The sequence below is a fragment of the Microtus pennsylvanicus genome, chromosome 8, assembly GCF_037038515.1.
Source record: "Microtus pennsylvanicus isolate mMicPen1 chromosome 8, mMicPen1.hap1, whole genome shotgun sequence".
Classification (NCBI taxonomy): domain Eukaryota; kingdom Metazoa; phylum Chordata; class Mammalia; order Rodentia; family Cricetidae; genus Microtus; species Microtus pennsylvanicus.
Window position 1 is genome coordinate 26,634,139 of NC_134586.1, and position 22,671 is coordinate 26,656,809.

The window sequence follows — 22,671 nt, forward strand, 5'->3', positions numbered from 1 at the left end:
TCTTCCACATGGTCGCCCCGAAAGTCACCAGGGTTTCTGGAATCCGGACTTCGACCAAGGCACGCGCTCCCGGAAGTCAGCAGGTGCACAGACTGATCAGGTGTCTGTCCTCCCACTCGGGTCTGCCGCGCACGCCGACTTGCTGACCCCAAGTCTTTTACCAGAGAAGCGAGGGACCCATAGACTTTCCATTTACCAGCGAACGCCACCCTCGAACTCCAGGATCGGCACTCGGAACCTATGAGGACTCCGCCAGCTCGGACTACATATCCCGAGAGGTCCCGCGCCGGCGACCGCTGATTGGTTGCTTCGCGGGGCGCGGGGAGGGGGCGCGAGTTGGGGGGTGGTAAGGAGAGACGGGGCTGGGGAACGCGCAGTGTGCGCGTGCGCGCGGCGGGCGCGATGGCTGCGCTCAGCGGGCTGGCTGCTCTCCGTGCAGGGCGCCGTCTGTGGAAGCTTCCTGCGCGCCCGTCTGCGGGGCTCCCGGGCTGCTGGCTCCGGAGGGGCTACATCGTGGGTCGCGCTGAGGTGAGGACGAGCGGGTTCGGCCCAGCGCTCAGGGCTGGCGGGCGGGAGGGCCGTGCGGGCCACTGAGCATCCCGGCCTCGGGGACACCCTCCCGGAGACCGTGGAGTCGCTGAACCCTTCGTCCTTCCCGGAGCGCCTTCCGCCCGCTGGAAAAGGCCATGTCAGGGGAGACCCATACGGACCCCAGATCAGCCTCGGGAGGGTTCGCAGCCCCTTCCCGCGCGCCTGGAAAGTTTCTTAGCAGTTAATTCGGTTCTACTGTTCGAAGAGCCCGCGGAGTCTTGTTTCTGGAAAGGTAACTGCTTTGGATGTGACTGGTACACTCTGTACGGCTCAGCTGTGCAGCCTTTAAGGCAAAAAGAGCCATTAATTTTGTTATTATTATTATTTCTATGTGTGATATATACGCGAGCACACGTGTCAGAGCTTGGAGAACAACTTTGGGGTTCTCGCCTTCCAGTGTGTGTTCTGCGGTTGGAACTCATGTCAGGACGCTTGCACCGCATTTAACAGCTTAGCCCTCTTGCTGGCCCTTAATTGTTTTTTAAGCATTGTGAGTTTCCAAATATAAAAAGAATACGAATCTCATATTTTTATCTTCCAAATAACCAGTCGCTGTATATTGGTGCATCTGCTTATCTCTCCCCCTTTGTGGCTGTGAGACTTTAAATCCCGGAGTTTTTATCATTTCAACCCTGAACTGTGTGAGGGCCTCCAAAAAGGACGTTTTGAACGGAATCACAATGCTCTTACCATGCCTAACCAATGTCAACTTATTTTGAAATTGTAAGTGAATGGATTTTTGTTTGCTTGTGTGGGTTGTCTCACTATATGTTCCCTGACTGACCTGGAGCTCACTCTGTAGACCAGGCTGGCCTCACATCTTTGATGCTCCTCCTGCCTCTGCCTCCTAGGTGCTAGGATTTCCAGTAGGTGCCACCAGGCAAATGGGGTTTTAAGCTTAAATGTTCAGAATGCTGTTGCCTGCATTCAGAGCAGTGTTCCCTGATTTTGCAAGGGGACAAAGATAAAAATTGAACTGTTAAAAGTGACAGATTAGCCTTTCGAGAGTCGCCACCGCTTCCTTTGGGAGGCGTCTCAAGGGAAAGGTCTGCCATATTTTCCCCCCAGACGTCATTGCTGAGCACACGAAGGGGCTTGGGCACAGTGCCAGTGTTGTGCATGGCAAGTGTGTGGGGAGATCATGTCCCCTCGTCTGTTCAGACCTATGTGCTGATTCTCTCTGAGAAGAGTAAGATGATGAAATCGGAAAAGAGCTCTGGAAAAATAAAAATACCAGGGCTTGCCGGTCAGTGGTGGTGCACACCTTTAATGCCAGCACTAGGGAGGCAAAGGCAGGAGGATCTCTGTGAGTTCAAGGCCAGCCTGGGCTACAAGAGCTAGTTCCAGAACAGCTAGAACGGTAATACAGAGAAACCCTGTCTCAAAAAACCAAAAAAAAAAAAAAAAATCAACAACAACAACAACAACAACAACAAAACCCAGGGATTTTATGGTCACTCTGGAATCTACCTGAGAGCCTCAGTTTAGGACTCTGTTAGAACGATGTTGAGCAGTAGGGAAGGACTGCAGGGATACTGAGGGCCACTGGGTATGAATGAAGTACGCTTATTGACAGTAGGCAAGGGAGAGTGTGTCCAGGCTGAGATCTCTGTCCTGTCCCTCCACCCCACCCCACCCCATCCTTGCTTGCTTCCAGGAACTGCCAAGGGAGTAGGGGTAAGGGCCCTGGGCTTGCTGCTAGTTCATTTGAACTGCCAAGGGAGTAGGGGTAAGGGCTCTGGGCTTGCTGCTAGTTCATTTGAAGTGGAATTCTGGACCCAGAGTTGTAAAACAGGCTAGGAAGCCTTTGGCTCATTTTCCTCTCAAAAGTTGGTTCTTTGATCAGAGGGAAGGAGCTGAGAAATGAAGTCAGGCCTTATACAAGTTATGTTTGGCCACATTCTTTAATAGCTACTTTTTTCTTACACTTTTGTGGGAGAGTTTTGCTAGGTAATACCTCATTTGAAGATAGACGCCTCCTCACAGTTAGATAGAAAGAATAGATAAAAATGTTTGCTACATGTCTGGCGTGGAGCCCAGTATACTCTGCTGGGCTAAGGTGCTAAGGGATCGGCCTTGGAGGCTTTTGGCCGTTTGCTCGCAGATTTCCTGCATGCATGAGAGACTGTCTCTCTGCTTTTTTCTAGTGGGCAGAAGTAATTGTCTTACTGATTTGAGTTGTTATTGCCTGCTTTTCCAGTTTTCCTGCCCACCTCCTGCTTGGCCCATGGGCTAAGCCTGTGAGACTGTTCCTAAGCTAGGTAAAGGAACCAACAGGTCTGGGAGCTCATACCTGCTTAGTGGGAGGAAGGATGGGAGCTCATACTGCTTAGTGGGAGGAAGGATGGGAGCTCACATCTGCTTAGTGGGAGGAAGGATGGGAGCTCACATCTGCTTAGTGGGAGGAAGGATGGGAGCTCACATCTGCTTAGTGGGAGGAAGGATGGGAGCTCACATCTGCTTAGTGGGAGGAAGGATGGGAGCTCATACTGCTTAGTGGGAGGAAGGATGGGAGCTCACATCTGCTTAGTGGGAGGAAGGATGGGAGCTCACATCTGCTTAGTGGGAGGAAGGATGGGAGCTCACATCTGCTTAGTGGGAGGAAGGATGGGAGCTCACATCTGCTTAGTGGGAGGAAGGATGGGAGCTCACATCTGCTTAGTGGGAGGAAGGATGGGAGCTCACATCTGCTTAGTGGGAGGAAGGATGGGAGCTCACATCTGCTTAGTGGGAGGAAGGATGGGAGTTCACACCTGCTTAGTGGGAGGAAGGATGGGAGCTCACACCTGCTTAGTGGGAGGAAAATGGAGCCATTAGTCACTCTACTTCCTAGTTTTCCTGATACAGACATAGTTTCACTCCCTTAATTTATACCCTCTTGTTTTCCCATCTTGCCTTGACTGCTGCCTCTCTAGTGTTCATGGCCTTCATGTGTTATGTCCTTAAATGGTAGTGGTCTTCCTAGTTCCCCAAGAATAGACTTTCAAAATCTGTGTGTGTGTCTCTCTGTGTGTGGTGTGTGTGTGTGTCTGCATGTGTGTGTGGTGTGTGCATGTGTGTGTGTGTGTATCTGCATATGTGTGGATGGATATGTGTGTGTGTCTGTGTGGGTGGGTGGACGTGTGAGTATGCGAATGTGTGTAGGGGTGTGTGTGTGTGTCTGTGTGTATGGGTGGACATGTGAGTCTGCGAGTGTGTGTAGGTGTGTGTCTGCATGTGTGGGTGGACGTGTGAGTCTGCGTGTGTGTGTGTGTAGGTGTGTATCTGCATATGTGTGGATGGATGTGTGTGTGTGGATGTGTCTGCATGTGTGTGGATGGATATGTGTGTGTGTGGATGTGTGTGTCTGCGTGTGTAGGTGGACGTGTGAGTCTGTGAGTGTGTGTAGGTGTGTGTGTCGATGTATGTGTCTGAGTGCAAGTGCCTTTGTGTGCCAGAGGCGTCGCATCCCCTGGAACTGAAGTTGTTAGATGGCTGTGAGTTGCCTGTTGTGGGTGCTGGGAACCAAACTGGGATTCTCTGTAAGAGCAGCAAGTGTTCTTAACTACTGAGCTGTCTCTCCAAGGTCCTGAGTTCTCCACACCTACCCCCACAGGTTCCATCCTTCCCCTGCCTGCTACTCCTCTTCGGTTCACTGAGTGTACTGTCAGCATCAATCAGTGCTAGCTCGGAATTCTTTTCCAGAAAACTCCGCCTGTTTAATTTGATCCTTCCATTGTATGTAATTATCAAACTTAGAACGGCCAGGCCTGGGGATATAGCTCAGTGGTAGGGTGCTTGCCTGTCAAGCGTGAGGTCCAAGGTTCTCTCTCTAGTTTCCTGAGAACTTAAAAACTTTAGATTGATTCCTATTTGTGAAAGCGCTGCTGTTTTAGTGGCTTGTTTTCAAGGCTAGCTGCTCATTCTGTCCTGTCAACTAAGCAACGAGGGACTAGAGCACTGTTCACCTGGGTTGATGTTTTGTTTATTAAGACAGGTCTCAATGTATAGCCCTGGCTGGCCCACCCTCCAGTGCTAGGATGAACGGCACCATGCCTGTTCCTGTCTGTGGTTTGGATTGGTCACCACTCATAGAGCTTTGTGCACAGACTGCATGTGTTTTAAGGGTGGCTTGACCTAGTTGGCGCCAACAAAAGAGAAACGGCAGACAGGTTAGGCTAGTTCATTTGTTTTGATAATTGAGAATTAACAGGCAGCTCATAAACTAAGAAATGGAATGAGTTTTCAAAAAAAGATTATTTAGAAATTGGGAAATGGAAATGGTTAGGGTGATAGAGCTGTGGGCCTTATACATGCTAGGCAGAAACAATGCCATTAACTGGGTGGTGGCAGCTGTGTCTTTAATCCCAGCACTCACTCAGGAGGTAGAAGCAGGAGGATCTTTGAGTTCAAGGCCAGCCTGGTCTACAGAGCAAGTTCCAAGATAGCCAGGGCTACACAGAGAAATCCTGTCTCACCCCCCCCACCCCCAAAAGAAGTTAAAATGAAAACACATTTTTTTCTTTTGAGACAAAGTCATATAGCACAGGCTTGCCTGAACTTGCTATGCAGCTCAGGTTGGCCTCCTCCTAGGTTCTGGGATTACAAGTATGCCACTAAAGATGATTCTAAAATGGTTGGTTGGTTGGTTTTTCGAGACAGGGTTTCTCTGTGTAATCCTGACTGTCCTGACACTCACTTTGTAGACCAGGCTGGCCTCAGGTCCAGAGGTCTGCTGGCCTCTGCCTCCTGATTACTGGAAGCATTATCACTTCCCGGCTTAAAAAAATGATGCTGGGAATTGAACATATATCCTCAAGTGTACTAGGCGAGTCGACTTACCACTGAGGTATGTTCCCAGCCCTAGAACAAACTCTTACAAGAGGGCTGTGTCTAGAAGTGCTGGTGAATAACTTTAATCCTAGCAATCAGAAGGCTGGGGCAGGAGGATCTCACAGACTCCAAGCTTCCCTAATTAAATAGTGAGTTCCAGGCCAGCCAGGTGTACAAAGTAAGATCCTCTTCAGAAGGAGGGAAGGTTTGGGCTGGGTAGATGGCTCAGTAGTTAAGAACATTTGCTCTCTTATAGAGGACCTGGGTTTTATCCCCAATATCCACGTGGTGCCTTACAACTACCCAAACTCCAGTTCTAAGAGATTCCACATGCTCTCTAGTCATTCCAGGTATCAGGCATACATATGGTGCACATATAGACATCCCAGGCAAAACACTCATACATGTAAACTAAACCTTTTTTTTTTAAATATTTGTTTATTATGTATACAATATTCTGTCTGTGTGTCTGCCTGCAGGCCAGAAGAGGGTGCCAGATCTCATTACAGATGGTTGTGAGCCACCATGTGGTTGCTGGGAATTGAACTCAGGACCTTTGGAAGAGCAGCCAGTGCTCTTAACCTCTGAGCCATCTCTCCAGCCCTGTAAACTAAACCTTAAAAAGGAATTTAAAAAATATAATTATGAGGGCCAGTGTTACTGGTTAAATTGTTTATCACCCAAAGAGAACAGGGTACATAATTGTATTTAATTGCATGGGGGTAAAGAAGAATAAACAGGGAAAATAGAAACTGGTTGTGTTAAAATGGTAGGGTTATGTTTTCCTTTGGATTCCTTAATTTCCTGTTTTAAATTGTTTATATTTATTTTGCTTTTCCAGGACTGGGCCTTGCTAAGCAGCCAGTGCTGGCTTCAGATTCACTGTGTAACCCAAGCTGGTCTTTTTGTTTTTCAAGACAGGGTTTCTCTGTGTAACAGTCCTGGCTGTCCTGGAACTCACTCTGTAGACCAGGCTGGCCTTGAACTCACAGAGATCCAACTGTCTCTGCCTTCTTCTTCGCAGTGCTGGGATTAAAGGCATGCACCACCACTGCCCAGCCCCAAGCCGTTCTTAAACTCTAGACTTGCCTGCCTCTGCCTGCTGAGTGCTGGGATTACAGATGTGTGCCACTGCCTGGTGCAAAATTAATTTCGACAAAGTAGTTCTGTGTTTGGTGAACTTGGTAAACTTCTTTGTGTAGGTGGATTTGGCCAATCAGAAATCCCATGCCTCGGTGTAGCTGAGAGGTAGAGTTCTTACCTACCATGTGTAAAGTCTGATTTCTAGCACTGCCAGACAAGCAAAGGAGAGGAGGCGGGCCGTGCTTTCCTCTCTTGTTCTTTCTGATGCCATTTTCAGACAGTGACCTGAGGATGACCCTTTCTGTATGATGGTCTTTCCCCGTCATTTCCTCTGTCTCTCATGCAGTGCCAATTCTCTTTCCTGGTGTACAGAGCCCTCCCACCTTTGGCTTACTGTTTGACATTGATGGAGTGCTGGTTCGAGGCCACAGAGTGATCCCAGCTGCTCTGGAAGCATTCGGCAAGCTGATAAACTCCCAGGGGCAGCTGCGAGTACCCGTGGTTTTTGTCACAAATGCTGGGAACATCTTACAACATAGCAAAGCTCAGGAGCTGTCAGACCTGCTGGGGTACAAGGTAAGAGGCAGCCAGAGCATGGAAACCCAAAGACAGGCTCCTGTTGGACCCTCCAGCCCAACAGGTGGTGGTTTGACTGGGCAGTGGGAGTCTTAAAGTTCTAGTGTAGATTTGTGATGACAGCAGAGAGTCTTACACACAGGTGTACACACATGGTTGAGTGAGCACAGCAGTCCTGCCCTTGGGACTGAGGGTGTAGTTCATGTAATTCTGTAAACAGAATTCATGCCTAGCATGCGTGAAGCCCTGAGCAGGACCTCAGCGTGGCGTTACTGTCTATGGTGGCACACCCTTATCACAGCTGTTTTTCAGTACTAGGCTGGACTACATGATACCCTGTTTCAGGAGGGTGGGGAGAGGACAGGGATCTGTCCTTTATGTTTTAGTGTTTGAGACAATGACTCGTGTATCTGTAGTAGTTGATGATGACTCTGCTTCACTAATTCTGGGATCACAGCTGTGCACTGCCGTAGTGGTTTATGTGCTGGGGATTAAACCCAGGTCTTCATGCATGCTAGGCAAGCATTCTACCCAGCCCAGCAGTTAGTTTATTGTCTTCATGACTCTTCTAGAGGTTTGGCCCCTGAAAGCCAAGATCACATGTGTTCGGCAATCCACGGTACAGATGGGATTGTGCCATAGCAGCTCTTGTTAACAGTAATAATAGTACAGGCTCATAACAGGTACCTGAGAAGCTGAGGCAGAATGATTATGAGTTGTAGGTGGCTTGGGCTGCATAGTGAGACCTTGTGTCAAAGAAATAACAAAAATCCCACTCCTCCACACAGCCAGCAGCTGTGCAGCTCCGGGAGTTCTGTCCTCCAAAAGCCGAGCATCTCTGCCCATTTGCAGTTCCTCACTGTATCCAAATGGGTACCTGCTTGGTCAGGGTGAACTTAGTTTTGCGAAGGGGTTCTTTGTAACCAAGAGAGTCAATAAAGGCTGATTGATTGATTAGGTGGTGCTGGCTGAGGTTGAATCCAAGGTAGAGGAATGAAACTAGAACCTTGAAACTCTTTCAATAAAAGGACCCCAAAAAACATTCTGAGGAACCTAGTGTGATCGTGCACACCTCTGTAATCTTGGCACATAGGAGACTGAGGAAAGAGATTAACTACAAGTCTCAGGCCAGCTTGAGTATAGTGAGACCCCATCTCAAAATAATAGTCACTTTTGATAAAGACTACATACATTGTTGGAGGTTGCTGGGGAGATGGCACAGTGGGCAAAGTGCTTGAGTTTGATCTTTGCACCCATCTAAAAAGTCAGGCTTGGAGGCACAACTGTAATTCCAGGGTTAGGGGCAGGGCTGGAGACAGTTGTATCCCTGAGGCTTGCTGGGCAGCCAATCTAGCCTTTAGCCAGTCTAGCAAAATAGGGAGCCATGTTGAATGAGAGACTCAGTAAGTTGGAGACTGACTGAGAGAGACACCCAGTGCTGACCTCTGGTTCTCCACACTTGCATCTCGCACATACATATGCACACACATGCACACAACACACACAAACTAGACTCTGGGCTGGGAGTATGAGTCAATGATGGAACACTTGCTTTGCATTTGCAAGGTCCTGATTCAGTACCCAACGCGGAGAGGTAGAACTGAAAACACATTATCAAGATCCAAGACATTTTTTTATGACAGTGACAAAGAATATACTTGTAAAGCCTGTGGTTTTCAACTAAGGGATGAAGAAATCTCAGGGGTGGGGTTGGAGAGCTGTTAAGAGCACTGGCTGCTCTTCCAGAGGACCCAGGTTCAATTCCCAGTGCCTACACAGCAGCACCTACATAGCAACTTCAGTTCCAGGGGATCTGGCACCCTCGCACAGATACGCTGCAGGCAAAATGCCAATGCACATTAAAAAATACATCTTTAAAAAAGAAAGAAAGAAATCTCAGTAGGTCTCCAAGCTAAGCCCAGTAGTATTGGTGAACAGTCAGATCTTAAATCTGATAATGCTTTTCTTGTTTCGTATGTTGAGAATTAAATTAGGCACACCCACACCCAAGGGATTGAATCCATGCCCTCATGCATGCTGGACTAGCACCCTGTCTCTGAGCTATATTCCTGGCCCAAGGTAAGTTCTCATTCCTACATAGGTAAGTCTTAGAAGGTGTCAGGTGCTTGGAAAAGCTGTCATACTTTGTGTTTTAGACAATGAGCCCCTCCCCTCCAGTGGCAGAACCCATTGACTGTCTCCCTGTTATTTCCTCTCAAGCCTATATCGTCCCCTGTTTTCCTGTTTCTTGTTTGTCTCTGTAGGTGGATCCAGACCAAGTCATTCTCTCTCACAGCCCCATGAAACTCTTCTCGCAGTACCACAACAAGCGGATGCTGGTATCTGGGCAGGGACCCCTGGTGGAAAACGCCAGAGCGTATCCTTTTTGCTTTGCTGTTCTGGATGGAGAGGAGGGTGCAGACTTGGGGTGCCAGAGATATGAGGTGGGCTCTTGGGGAACAAGATAGGTCCTTCATGTGGTCCTTGTGCCTGGTGATGCCAGGCCACACACCACCACATGAGTGCCCTCTGCAGAACTTAATGTACAGAATCCTGTATCTTATCCCTGAATAGTCTTGATCTGTTGTGTCTTGAGTTAAAAACTCAGGAGTTCTCAGTGAAGTAAGACCTTTTGGGGTGACTACATGTGGGAGTTTTGCTTCAGCCTTCATCCGTCTTTGTCACTCCTGTTATTAAATAGTGCCCTTTTGGTCACATGTACTCAGAAAGCAAGAGACTTGATCCCTGCTCCCAGGCAGCTTGTTCATGTGCCCTGGATCCTTCCTGGGAACCATGCTGGGCTGTGATCTAAGGCAGGCCAGGGACCCAGGTAAGAGCATTGGGAATGTGACTTAATCAGGGAATTCATACTTGAGAATGGAAGAGCATACCCACAAACAGTGAAAGAATGTTTAATTTAGAACAGAACCAATAGAACGAGCATATATTATGAATGGAACTTTATTAGCTTGACTTACACAGTAGAGGCTGGGTAGTTCAACAGTGGCCACCTACTACTAGAGAACCTGTGAACTCTGTAGCTGCTCAATCCACTGTTCCTCAGCAGTCTCAGTCTGGCACTGTTCCTGGAGAAAGCTTCAGTACATGCTGAATTCCTCAGACCTCTTATGTCTGGGCCACTTCCAAAAGGTTCCCCCTGTTGCAAGGAGAGCCAGACCTCTTGTTCATCCTGGCTGCCCTTAGCTTAGCCCTGAAATAACCACACAGAAACTGTATTAATTAAATTACTGCTTGGCCCATTAGCTCTAGCTTTTTTAAAAATATTTATTTATTTATTATGTATACAATATTCTGTCTGTGTGTATGACTGCAGGCCAGAAGAGGGCACCAGACGTCATTACAGATGGTTGTGAGCCACCATGTGGTTGCTGGGAATTGAACTCAGGACCTTTGGAAGAGCAGGCAATGCTCTTAACCTCTGAGCCATCTCTCCAGCCCTAGCTCTAGCCTCTTATTGACTAACTCTTATATTCATTTAACCCATTTCTATTAATTTGTATATCGCCATGTGGCAGTGGCTTACCGGCAAAGATTCTAATTGGCATCTGTCTCAGGAGGAGGATCCATGGCTTCTCTCAGACTCTTTCCTTCTCCCAGCATTCAATTCTGTCTTTCCTGCCTACCTAAGTTCTGCCCTATCAACAGCCCAAGGCAGTTTCTTTATTCGTTAACCAAGAAAAGCACCACAGCCCCCTATTCTTGGGAGGCCTTTCCCCCTCAGTTAGTTTTTCCCGATAGTTAAGATGAGAGTCATCACAGGCTGGGAAGCTAACTCAGCTGTGGGGCTCTGCTGTCATGCCTAACCATCTGCGTGTGATCAGGACCCACACAGTGGAAGGGGAGGAACTGACTCCACAGGTCGTTCCGTAACGCCCATAAATGTAACATTTATACATATAAAAAGATGAACTATTACGAGATGAGGGCTGGGAATGAGGCTCAATTGTAGAGTATTTGTCTATCATGCATGAGGCCTTGGTTTGAATCCCAGCTCCCACATAGGAGAGAAGATGGCAGAGGGCCAAGGAGATGCGTCTCAGCTTAAGCAGGGAGTTAGATCTCCAGGTCCCACCCAGTGGAAGGAGACTGACAACCAAAGTCGTCCTCTGACCTCCACACGTGTTCCCTCCCCAGCTATATCAATGTTTTTATAAAAATGGAAAAGATGGAATGCACTGGAAGTTACAAAGAATGTTGTAGGTACTAAGCCTCGAAGTATAGAGGGAAACAACTCTGGAGCAGGAGTGCCTTGTAGCTTCAGACATGGTGTGGTGGTGCCCTGGAAGGGGTTAAGGCTTCCTGGGAAGGCAGGGCAGGCAGTTGGAATGGGTGGAGTTGGGCGTTAGAGAGAGGAAGGGTAGGCTGGGGCTGGAAAGTCTTGGTGTGAGCTCAGAGCAGTGGAGAGCCAATCAGGCCCCCAACTGCTGGGAGGGTCTGTTAGAATAAACATCTGGGGAGACTGGTTTTGAGTCGTCTGAAACCATGTCTAGTTAAGATTGTGGATGGAATTAGGACAGGAAGGTGGCAGCAGATCTTAGAGGAGAGCAGGTTGAAGTCAGCCTGGTTTTCTGCATGACCACCCCTTCCTTGCTGGATGGGGTTTGACTGTGATTTAGTTCCCTCTACTTCTTAGTGACTGTTGGGTGGCCTTTCCTGGGGAGATGTCAACAAACATCTCTTCAACCCAGATAGGGCACCACAACTCAGTGAACCAGCCAGTTAATTGGGGTGAGAGGCAGCCATGTCACCAAAAGCCCATCCCAGAGAAGCGTATGCTAGCGTGAGTGCTGGCTGGTGAAGCTGCTTCCCCGGGCTCTCTGCACAGCTTGGCTGGTGGGAGTGTCTCTTCCCCAGGGGAGGGAAGTGTGAGGAGATCAGGGAGGGAGCTTGTGGCTCAGATAACTTTCAGGGATTCCCACCTTCCAGGAGGGAATGTTTCAATCCAGAGGAAACAGCTATTCACCAGTTTGAATGGGCCCTGAGTGTGGCGTACGCTCCTTGAGTACGCGTGGGTGTGGCCTCTGTTCTCTGGGTCTTGCTGGTGTAGGATCTGGTACCTGGAATGTGCCCTAGTGGGACACAAGGATTACTCTGGTGTTGCATGTGTCTGCTCTGCCTGTGCAGCCCACAGGCTGCCACTTGGTGCCAGTGGGGTTTATGGTAGCTCCCTGCCTGCCATGGTCAGGACTGGCTCTGGATCTGCTCACCTGTGACCTGAGGTGTCTATAAAACATCTTCCTCAGAACTGTGTAGCTTTGCTGCCCTGATCTTGCTCCAGATTAGGCTTCCAGAATGTGGTAACAACAGATGAGTTGCGAACAGCCTTCCCAGAGCTGGACATGGTGGACCTCGAGCGGCGGCCGAAGACCACGGTAATAAGGACAGGGTGGGTCACTTCACCCTCCACAAACTCCTGGTTGTCTTCCTGTTCCCTGTGTTGGTTCCCCTTGTTGATCTTCCTACCCTTCTGCTGGCAGCCGCAGTTTGTGTTGTGGTTGCTCCTGCACTGGGCTTGGAGAGGTGTGTCTGGCCAAGGGTTTTGTTCTCTGGGAAGATGAGCATGGCTGAGAGAAGCGGTGGGCTCCTCGCCCTCGCCTTGTGCTTTGTCGTAACACTTCCTCCACTTAACAGTGGCTTTCCCAGGTTTTCTGCAGGCCATCAGTAACCTTGGTGCGTGACTCACTGCTGCTCCTTTACCCCGAAGCACAGTCCAAAGAGGCTGCCTTATGAGGAGAAAACACTGAGGAGTCTGTGTCTTCCCACTGCCCTTGGTATTTAGCTCATATTTGAACACAGTGGCTTGATTTCCTTTTGCAGTTCTGGTGGTCAAACCAGGGTTGTACCGGCTTGGGAAGTCTCCACTGCTAAGCTACATCCCAGCCCGTGATTTCTTATTTCTTGGGATCATCAGTTCCAGGCCACTCATTGACCACCCTTTGGAGTATGGCTCTTGAGGTGCCCATTGGCTATTCCTTTTGGAAATTTATATATATTTAATAGCTTATGTCAACAATTTAGGATTTGATGAAATACAATTTTAGACAAACTTACTTCATTGATTTAGTAGAAAATAGATTATAAGTTTTCCTTCCGGAATTTTCTAGTTGTAGAACAGATCCTATCCTTTGAGAGCTTTCTCTTGAGTCACTAAATTCTGTGAAGAACTAAACTATAGCGTGGGAACACATCTCAGAATAATACCAAGGCTGAGTTCAACACAGGAGAGGTGGCTCATCTCAGAGCCAAGACTGCAATGACCCAGGGAAGAATAGGCCCAAGGCTGATTAAGAGAAATCCTCTAGAACTGGTATGAAGATAAGAGAGTCCTCATGCCCAGAGAGCTCCTCTCTCGGGCTACTTCCTCCTTTAGCGCCCTGATTGACCTGCTTGGCCAGGACCTTGCTTTCTGTCATGCCTGGAGACGCATAACTGACACCGCCCCTCCTGGCCAACTTGCCACTTGGCGTTCCTCAGCCTGTGTTGAGCCCAGTCTGGGCCTTGTCTTCCCTTTGTGCTCTCCTTGCTAAGTTCCCTCTGCCACTTGGCTTGAACTGGTCCTTGGAGGTGGTGTCTGAGCTGTGTGAAACCTGCCTGTCCTGCTACTCAACTCTAGAGACTGGATACTCCAGGAATGGAAAGTGACTAGCATTGATGGCCTCTTTGTCTTTTAGCAGCGTCCGAGGAATGACTTCCCTGCCATTGAAGGTAAAAAGGGCATGTGTCTGGGTAGATGTAGGTCCCTCTTTCCCTCTCTGTGTTGAAGGTGGCCCTGCACACCAGGACCCGAGTCACTGGCATCTAGCTCTGCCTGTCTTCTCGGCTCAGCTCAGTACTCAGACATGTATGATGGTTCTTACTGTGGTGAAGAACTGTGAGCTCAGCAACTCTGCAGTAGTTAGGTACGGACAGCTTAGTCCGGTGTTGCTTAGCTCTCCCTTTGGGCAATAAAGACATTGTAACATCTTGTTGCCTTTCTGAAGTAAAATAACTTTCCCATGACCCACATCAGAAAGCAATCAGTGGCCAGTGTGGTGGTGCGTTTGTAGTCTCCCACTTGGGCAGGGGCTGAGCTGAAGGATAAGGCTAATCTGGACTTCGCAATGAGACTCTTATCTCAAAACCAAACAAAGTAGTTAGTGTAGTATAATGCCCCAACTGTACCCGAAGCGTAAAGAAAATGTCCTGGTGAGAAGATTGTAAATGTTATCTGAGAAGTAAAATGATTGCGCCAACCAGAGTGGGCAGGACTGCTCCAGCAGTAGAGACGGGCTGTATCTACGGTGCAGTACAGGTGTGTAGGCAGAATCGCCATTGCTGAATTGATGTCTCAAATGGAGAACAATTCTTGGTAATTTTTTGTTTGTTTTTCAAGAAAGGATTTCTCTGTGTAGCCCTGGCTGTCCTTGAACTCTCTGTAGACCAGGCTGGCCTCAAACTCACAGAGATCTGCCCGCTTCTGTCTCCCAAGTGGCACGTGCCACCACTGCCCGGCTGAGTCTCTTGATTATATGATCATTTTAAAAAATTGTTAAACTGTACAAGAATATTTTGTAAGGCTTAGCGATAAAGAATACTTGATGCTCTTGCAGCGTAAGGTTTGAATTCCAGTGCCCAGATGATACCTCACAACCATCTGTAAATTATCATCCTGTCTCCACCTCCCAGGTAATAGTGCCCTAGACGTATGCTACCATGCCAGGCCTTAGTTTTCATGTATTTATTGTATTGCTAGGGTTGGGATTTAGGGCCTTGTTCATGCTAGGCAAGCCCTTGATTCCTGAGCCATATTTCAGGGGCCCATGTTCCTTTTCATTTCAAATGTAGTTGAGGCAACTGAGGTTTAGTGGTGAATAACTGGCACAGTTCCACAGAAAACTTGGCTGAGTTAGGATCAGAGCTCAAGGCTCCCCTCAGCCCAAGTTCTGCGTGGCTATTAGGCTCAGAGATGTGACTGAGGGAGCCAGGCCCTGTTGAGATCAGTAGCACTTGTGGGGTAAGGTGTGGTGGATAGAGTCCATCAACAGGAGCGGCAGCATGAGATTTGCTGCTTCTATGAAACAGCAGTGGACACAAAGGACGCCCTTAGGGTACTCCTTGCTGGCCCTGACGTTGTTTGCCCAGGGTGTCCTGGGACGTGGCTTGATCAGGGATGCTCAGGGAACCACACTCTTGCCCAGATGTGCACCTTAGTAGGCCTGTAGCTCTGGGTGGGTATTGCTAACTGGCTTCTGTTGTCTCTGAAGGGTCTTCCTACCACAAAAGGGCAGTCCAAGTGCCCTGCTTTCTTATCCCTGTGCCTTTGATTTTTTAGGGGTCCTCCTTCTTGGGGAACCAGTCCGCTGGGAGACAAATCTGCAGCTGATTATGGATGTCCTCCTTAGCAATGGGAACCCTGGGACTGGCCAGGTGACAGCTCCATATCCCCACCTCCCTGTCCTGGCTAGCAACATGGATCTCCTGTGGATGGCTGAAGCCAAGATGCCCAGGTGAGAACACAGTATCCCTGACTTTTCCCTGATAAGCCCTGTAGGTACCACACTAATGTGGTCGCTGAGAGTAAGGGCTTTCAAGAGTTACTTCTTGTCAATTATTAAACTAAAACTACAGGTTACTGAGCATGAAGATGTGTTGAGTGATTTTTTTTTACCCTGCTGGTCTCAGAACACATCCATCAAATAGGTAGTTCTAAGGTATGTCAGTGGGTGCGTATTCAAGATTCTCCCCTCTGCACTGGTTCCCTCACTTCTCTGTTTGCCTTTGTATGTGAGCCCTAGGATGGGGAAAGCTGGGATTATAAACCAGGATTATTCCCATGGTGTAGAGCCAAGTACTGAGACCCAGCTGTGGGTACCCGCATCCTGCCCTTTTCTCGGGCTGGTAGTACCTCTTTTGTGACCCTCAGGGTGCCTTGTTGTAAAGCCAGCTGATGGCTGCTCTGACTGGGATTCCAGAACCTAGTATCTTCTCAGTTTTCCAGAGACTGAGCATGGTCAGCAGAGAGTGTTCTAGACAGCCTCGAAGAGGCAGGGCTTTCTTCCCGTGATGCTCCCCTCTCCTTTTCTTCCTCTCTCTGTGAGCCAGGACCGAACCATGTAGCTCAAGTTGACTTCAGTTCATTGTCTTCTTGCCTCAGTTCCCCCTAGTGTATTTTAAGTGTATTCTTTAGCAGGAGGTTTGGTGTTTTCTCTGTTACTCATAGGTTAGGACATGTTGATTCTAGATGGGGATCAGGTAGGAGTTGGGTATGTAGCTATGAGTTGAAAAACAAGGGGAAAACTAGTTTATAGACCAGATTTGAGATGAGTTTTCCATTCAAAGAAGCCATATTTGAGATTTTTTTTTTGTTTTTTGTTTTGTTTGCTTGTTTTCCAAGACAGTTTTGGAACCTGTCCTGGAACTCACTCTGTAGACCAGGCTGGCCTCAAACTCAAAGAGATCTGCCTGCCTCTGCCTTCTGAGTGCTGCTGGGATTAAAGGTGTGTGGCCACCATCACCTGGCTTGAGACTTTTTTTTTTTCCACAGAATTATTTTTGTATTGTTGGAGACAGGTCTCACTCTGTAGCTTTGACTTGTCTGTGACTCAGTGTAGTCCAAGCTACCTTGAACTCATAATTATCCTCCACCTGCCTCCTGAGTGTTGGGATTACAGGTGTGTGCCACCATGCCTGACTGTTTACTTAACACTCTCAAAGTTAGCTGGATGTGGTGGTTCACAGCGGCAACTCTGGCACTGAGAAGACAGAGACAGAAGAACACACAGTTAACATCAGCCTCAGACCAGCCTGGGATACAGCGAAGTCCTGCTTCACAAAATAAAAACAAAGAAACAAAAAAGAAAATGGAGCCGGGCGGTGGTGGCGCACGCCTTTAATCCCAGCACTTGGGAGGCAGAGGCAGGCGGATCTCTGTGAGTTCGAGACCAGCCTGGTCTACAGAGCTAGTTCCAGGACAGGCTCCAAAGCCACAGCGAAACCCTGTCTCGAAAAACCAAAAAAAAAAAAAAAAAGAAAAAGAAAATGGAGTTATTTTGTTGTCTTATCATTTAGCCTTGGTTGGCCTAGAGCTCCCTGTAAAAGCAAGGCTGCACTCACAGAGATCTGTTTGCTTCTCTGTTGGCGGAGGCTGCTTGTTTGTTCCTGGCTGCCCAGACCATAAATAACCACACAGAAACTGTATTAATTAAAACACTACTTGGCCTATTAGCTTATACATATTTCTAGCTAGCTCTTACATCTTAAATTAACCCATTTCTATTAATCTGTGTATTACCACGAGGCTGTGGCCTACCTGTAAGGTTCCATCCAACATCTGGTGTCTATCTCCTGCAGCAGCTACATGGTTTCTCTCTGACTCTGCCTACTTTCTCCTAGCATTCAGTTTAGTTTTCCCACCTATCGCTATTCTGTCCTATCAAAGATCAAAGCAACTTCTAATTATCCAATAATAATAAAGCATATTCACAGCATACATAGATTCCCACATCACTTCTCAACTTCCCAGGTGCCAGCGTTAAAGGCATGCATCACCATGCCCAGCCAGAAAATGTTATTCTTATGTAAAAGAGTGATCCTGAATGTAAGTCCAAGCACAGTGACTATTAGGGTTTGGCTTAGCACTGAGGATGGAAGATGAAAACACTCTACACAAGAAAGTTTATTGCTTTCTCATTAAAAGAAGTCAGGTTGGCAATCTGGGGCCTGTGTTCAGTCTCTCCTCTATCAAGGAAACACACACCTTCCTGAAGCATAATCTTTGCTCCTTCGTGTAGAATCCAGAATGACTGTCAGCATTATGTTAGCGTTTTAGGTTGCCACCTAAAGCAGTGGAGTAGGGCTGTTAGCTTGCAACCCTGACAAAATACCGAAGTTAGCAACTTAAAAGGAGGAAGATCCATCTCGGCTCTGTTGATTTGGGGCCTATGGTGACCAGAACATTGTGATGGGTCGAACATTATGGTACAAAAACCGCTCCCCTCACGCTAGCTGGGAGCAGAGGGGTAGAGTGACAGGCAGGTGCTTGCTGCCAGTGGCTTGTTTCCTAGCAGGATCCTCTTTCTGAAGATTCCACCCTCCCAAGGTATCATCAGCTAGGGACCATGTAAGATCCAGACCCTAAGGAGGACAGAGAAGGGCATGCCCTCCTTGTTTTAAGGACACTGAATCAAAGCTGTGGGGACCGGTGGGCATGCTCTTTCCACCTAGTGGTCAGTATGCGCCACTGGAAGGATGGCGCCGGAGGTTGTAGAATAGCATCCAGTCTCAGGGATTAGGGGCCTGGTGAGATGGGTGTGATCCTAGGACCCATGTAAAGGTGAAGGAGAGAACTGACTCCATACAGTTGTCCTCTGCTGGTCACAGCACAAAAAAAAACAACGTAAGGTTTGGGGGTGAGGCTATCAGGTTTTGACCCTAGCTTACTACCCTGGGAAAATTGCCTGCTCTTGCCTCATTTTCTTCATGCGCAATGGCTGCAGGGAGGGGAATTCAGGCCGGGCGCACAGACCACTTGGAGAACGGCCAGTGGCCTGAAGACTGGATTGCTGAGATCTCTTCTTGGGCAGGTTTGGTCATGGCTCCTTTCTGCTCTGCCTGGAAGCCATCTACCGGAAAGTAACGGGCAAGGAGCTGAAGTATGAGGGCTTGATGGGCAAACCCAGCATCCTCACTTACCAGTACGCAGAGGACGTGATGAGGCGGCAGGCTGAGAGGCGGGGCTGGTCTGCCCCCGTCAGGAAGCTCTATGCTATAGGGTAAGCCCTCTGTCTCCATCTCCGGCTTCCTCTGCTCATCTGCCCACACTACCCTGGGCTCCCTGCAGCTGAGTCACACCCCCTCCTCCCAGGCTGATCTCTGTCCTGGTGGCTTTGCCACATTAAGTTTGGGTTTTCTCCTCTTTTCTTTTCGGTGTTGCTGCCCTACCAGTGATAACCCTGTGTCTGATGTCTATGGTGCCAACCTGTTCAACCAGCACCTGCAAATGGCAAAGCGTGGAGAGGAGGAACGTGGGACTGGTGGACAGCAGAAGCGGCAGCCTTCAACAATCCAGAGCTGTGTCTCCATCCTGGTATGCACGGGCATACACGGTTCTCAGGACCCAGGCTCCGAAGGGGCGCAGCTTCCATTCCATGGCCACCGAGACTTCAGCTTCAGTCCGGAGCTCCTAGAGGCCTCCCACATCGTTCATGATGTGGATGAAGCTGTGCAGCTGGTTTTCCGCCAGGAGGGTTGGGCTTGATAGGAAGGAGATGTATCACAGACAAGGGGCTGTTGGGGCATCGGCCTCAGGGAATCCTGTGTGCCAGGCTGTGGTCCAGGTCACAGGCATCAAGTCCCAGCCTGGCCCTTGCCACGACTTCCTGAAGAAGATCGCAGCCTCAGTAGCTATAGAATGACCCTTGGGTAGCATTTCAGGAGGATGGATTTCTGGTCCTTCCTGTGTGTCTCTTGCAGTCTGACCTCATATCAGTTCCTTTACCTCTGTGCCTCATGTCCTCTCAGTAAGGACTTTTTTTTCCCCCTCCAAGACAGGGTCTCACTATTGTAGCCCTGGCTGTCCTGGAACTCACTCTGTAGACCAGGCTGGTCTTGAACTCAGAGACATCTGCCTTCCTCTGCCTCCTGAGTACTGGAATCAAAGGTGCTTGTCACCATACCTGCTTCAGTAAGGGCCTTCTAAAAACGGGGACAGCGTACAATTATGTGGAAACTTCTGGAAAGCCTTTGCTCTCACTGAGGGACCCCGCAAGCCAGTGAAGTGAGGTTCTGGTACTCATGGTGGTTTCCGCTGTATTTTAGAGCACTGCCCGCAGACTTGGTGGGCTTTTTTTTTTTTTAAATTAAAAGCTATCCTAGTATTTGTTAGGTTGTGTCTTGTGAAACTTTGTCTGGGATGTCCCATGAGGGGAGCGAAGAGGCAGAACAATTGTGACATTTCATTTCCCTGAGCATGGAGTCTCCTCTTCTACTGCTGCCTTTCCTCACCCCAGGCAGGGCTCTGTCTAGGAATGACTTACTCTGGCTTTGACATATGCCTAGCACCTTTCTTGGTGTGGAAAAGAAAACAGCTCTTTCTTGTTCGTGTCTGTCCTGAGGGCTTTTCCCACAGTGAGTCCAGAGGTACATCCTACCTGTGTTCTGTCCCCCAGGTAATCCTACTCCAGTTCGGTCTTGTTTGTCTCTCCTAGAACCTTGGTAGTTGTCAGATTTCGTGGTGCTATAGTTTGAATGTTACTGTCTCCAACATAGCACTGAGAATTAGATCTCATGGCATGTGGCATTCTCAGTATTCTGGAGGCCGAGGCAAGAGGATTTTGAGCTTGAGGACAACCTAGGACACATAGCATACTACTGTCTGAAGAAGTAAAAATTAAAAAACAAAACAAAAACCCCTGACTGAGGACCCCAGTCAATGCCTGCCCTGTTCTACTATAGTTGTGGGTGTATCAGGTACAAACTCCTGACTCCATCCCCCTCCTTATCCTGTCTCTCTGTCTTCCTGGCCTCGAACCCTGATCACCTGCTTTCACCTCCCAGGTGCTGAGGTTACAGAGGTGTGCCACCATGCCGGGCTCAGTTTTCTTAAAATACCATTGGCTACATTGACTAACTTCTTGATACCTCTGGCTGCTTCATTGTTTAGAGGTGAGGGAATGCCAGGGGAGAGGAGAATGGGGAACTGGCATCCTGGGAGCTGAGTGCAGTTGTTGAATGCCCACTCCCTGAGGACCAGGCCTTAACCATCCACAGGCCCACCCACTCTGGCACCTCACAAGTTACACAATTCCCCTGCTGTCTCCCTAAGGCTTACGGTCATGCTTTCTTCCCCTGTTTTCCATGTCAGCTTTGTTCTTGATGTGTACAATGTGGGAGTGCTGCTCACCTTCATCTCCTGCCCCTACTGAGGTCCCCCTTCTTCTTGTGCCCCAGAGATAGAATGAGGAAGGGAAAAACACAGGGAAAAGCTTAGGTTCTCCACCACTGAGCTCTGGTGGAGAAGCTGCAGCGCCCTGTGAGCCCAGCTTGTTTATTATATTTATTATTAATAATAATAAATAATAATATTGGACAGAGAACTGGGTCAGTGCACACAGATTATGAAGAGATGGGTTAGTGCACACAGATGATGAGGAGATGGGTCAGTGCACACAGATGATGAGGAGATGGGGTTAGTGCACACAGATGATGAGGAGATGGGTTAGTTAGTACACACAGATGATGAGGAGATGGGTTAGTGCACACAAATGATGAGGAGATGGGTTAGTGCACACAGATGATGAGGAAATGGGGTTAGTGCACACATCTGAACGAGGAGATGGGTTAGTGCACACAGATGACGAAGGAGGCAGAGTTACTGTGTCCACTGAACGAGGAGGAGCTTTAAATACTCGGTAGGAGCAGGCTCTATAAGGGAGCGGTCTTGAGGCTGTAATATCCCAGAGAGAAAGCGATGATGGACACTTTGTGCAGATGTGTGAACATCTGCACGTGGACCAGAGGAAGACTTTGCCATTCTTCAGCCTCACCTGAGGGTGAGGTGGGGTTGCACTCTTCCCATGGGTCTGAGGCTAGGGGTCCTTGACATGCCTGTTCATGCCAACAACACACATTAACGCAAGAACTCCACACGCTCAGGCTTCCTGCACTCCCCGCAAGGCTCCTTACCTGTCTCGTCTCTTCCCTTCCCTCTCATTGTCCCATAAATCAGTCAGGTTATAGATTGGATCTATTTTGTGATCAAAAGCTTCCTGCGATTTCCTGTTTCATTGAGTAAAAGCCACAATTTCTTACCACAGGGCAACCACCTCTCCGTCCTGTCGTCCCACCCCCTCTCCGTCCTGCCGTCCCACCCCCTCTCCGTCCTGCCGTCCCACCCCCTCTCCGTCCTGCCGTCCCACCCCCTCTCCGTCCTGTCGTCCCACCCCCTCTCCGTCCTGCCGTCCCACCCCCTCTCCGTCCTGCCGTCCCACCCCCTCTCCGTCCTGCCGTCCCACCCCCTCTCTGTCCTGCCGTCCCACCGCCTCTCCGTCCTGCCGTCCCACCCCCTCTCCGTCCTGCCGTCCCACCGCCTCTCCGTCCTGCCGGCCCACCCCTCTCCGTCCTGCCGTCCCACCCCCTCTCCGTCCTGCGGTCCCACCCCCTCTCCGTCCTGCGGTCCCACCCCCTCTCCGTCCTGCGGTCCCACCCCCTCTCCGTCCTGCGGTCCCCCCCCCCCCCCCCCCCGCCTCTCCGTCCTGCCGTCCCACCACCTCACCGGTGGCCCTTGCCTGATGCACCCGCCCCCCCCCCCCCATCACTTCATGCTCCTTCACCGTGCATACCCAGAAGTCCCCAGCATGTCCTGCCCGGGGCCTCTGTCGCCTACACTTGACTCATGCCATTCCTTTTTCCTCCCTGCTTGTGGGCAGGTCACCTCAGACGTCTGTGAGTTCCTCTGAGAAACAGCTCTCTCAGGCCTAGAGAGATGGCTCAGTAGTTCACTGACTGCTCATGCAAAGGATCCAGGTTTAATTCCCAGCATCCACATGGCAGCTCACACCCCCTTTTCCTGCCCAAGTTTTTCCTAGTACTTACGCTCCTTGACCTAAATAT

The 22,671-nt window shown here is 49.2% G+C and overlaps 1 protein-coding gene across 3 annotated transcripts; it reads left to right on the forward strand.

Moving 5' to 3' along the window:
* The first annotated feature begins 378 nt into the window (after positions 1–378).
* On the forward strand, positions 379–19,944 carry Hdhd5 (haloacid dehalogenase like hydrolase domain containing 5). Of its 3 annotated transcripts, none has more exons than XM_075982935.1 (8): positions 379–528; positions 6,859–7,062; positions 9,327–9,439; positions 12,362–12,455; positions 13,755–13,788; positions 15,395–15,569; positions 18,645–18,833; positions 19,006–19,944. In XM_075982935.1, exons 1-8 carry the CDS (start codon positions 403–405, stop codon positions 19,316–19,318), a joined length of 1,248 nt encoding a protein of 415 aa, XP_075839050.1. In that variant the 5' UTR covers positions 379–402; the 3' UTR covers positions 19,319–19,944. The 3 variants fall into 3 exon arrangements, with proteins under 3 accessions (XP_075839050.1, XP_075839051.1, XP_075839052.1); XM_075982936.1 differs by having other exon boundaries at positions 13,758–13,788; XM_075982937.1 differs by lacking the exon at positions 6,859–7,062.
* Positions 19,945–22,671: the final 2,727 nt, after the last annotated feature.

Bases quoted from the DNA above. Each gene is read 5' to 3' on its own strand.
- Hdhd5 (XM_075982935.1), top strand. From the start codon at position 403: ATGGCTGCGCTCAGCGGGCTGGCTGCTCTCCGTGCAGGGCGCCGTCTG. The intron at 13,789-15,394 runs GTAAAAAGGGCA...TTGATTTTTTAG, and splicing joins TGACTTCCCTGCCATTGAAG to GGGTCCTCCTTCTTGGGGAA. The intron at 18,834-19,005 runs GTAAGCCCTCTG...CTGCCCTACCAG, and splicing joins AGGAAGCTCTATGCTATAGG to TGATAACCCTGTGTCTGATG.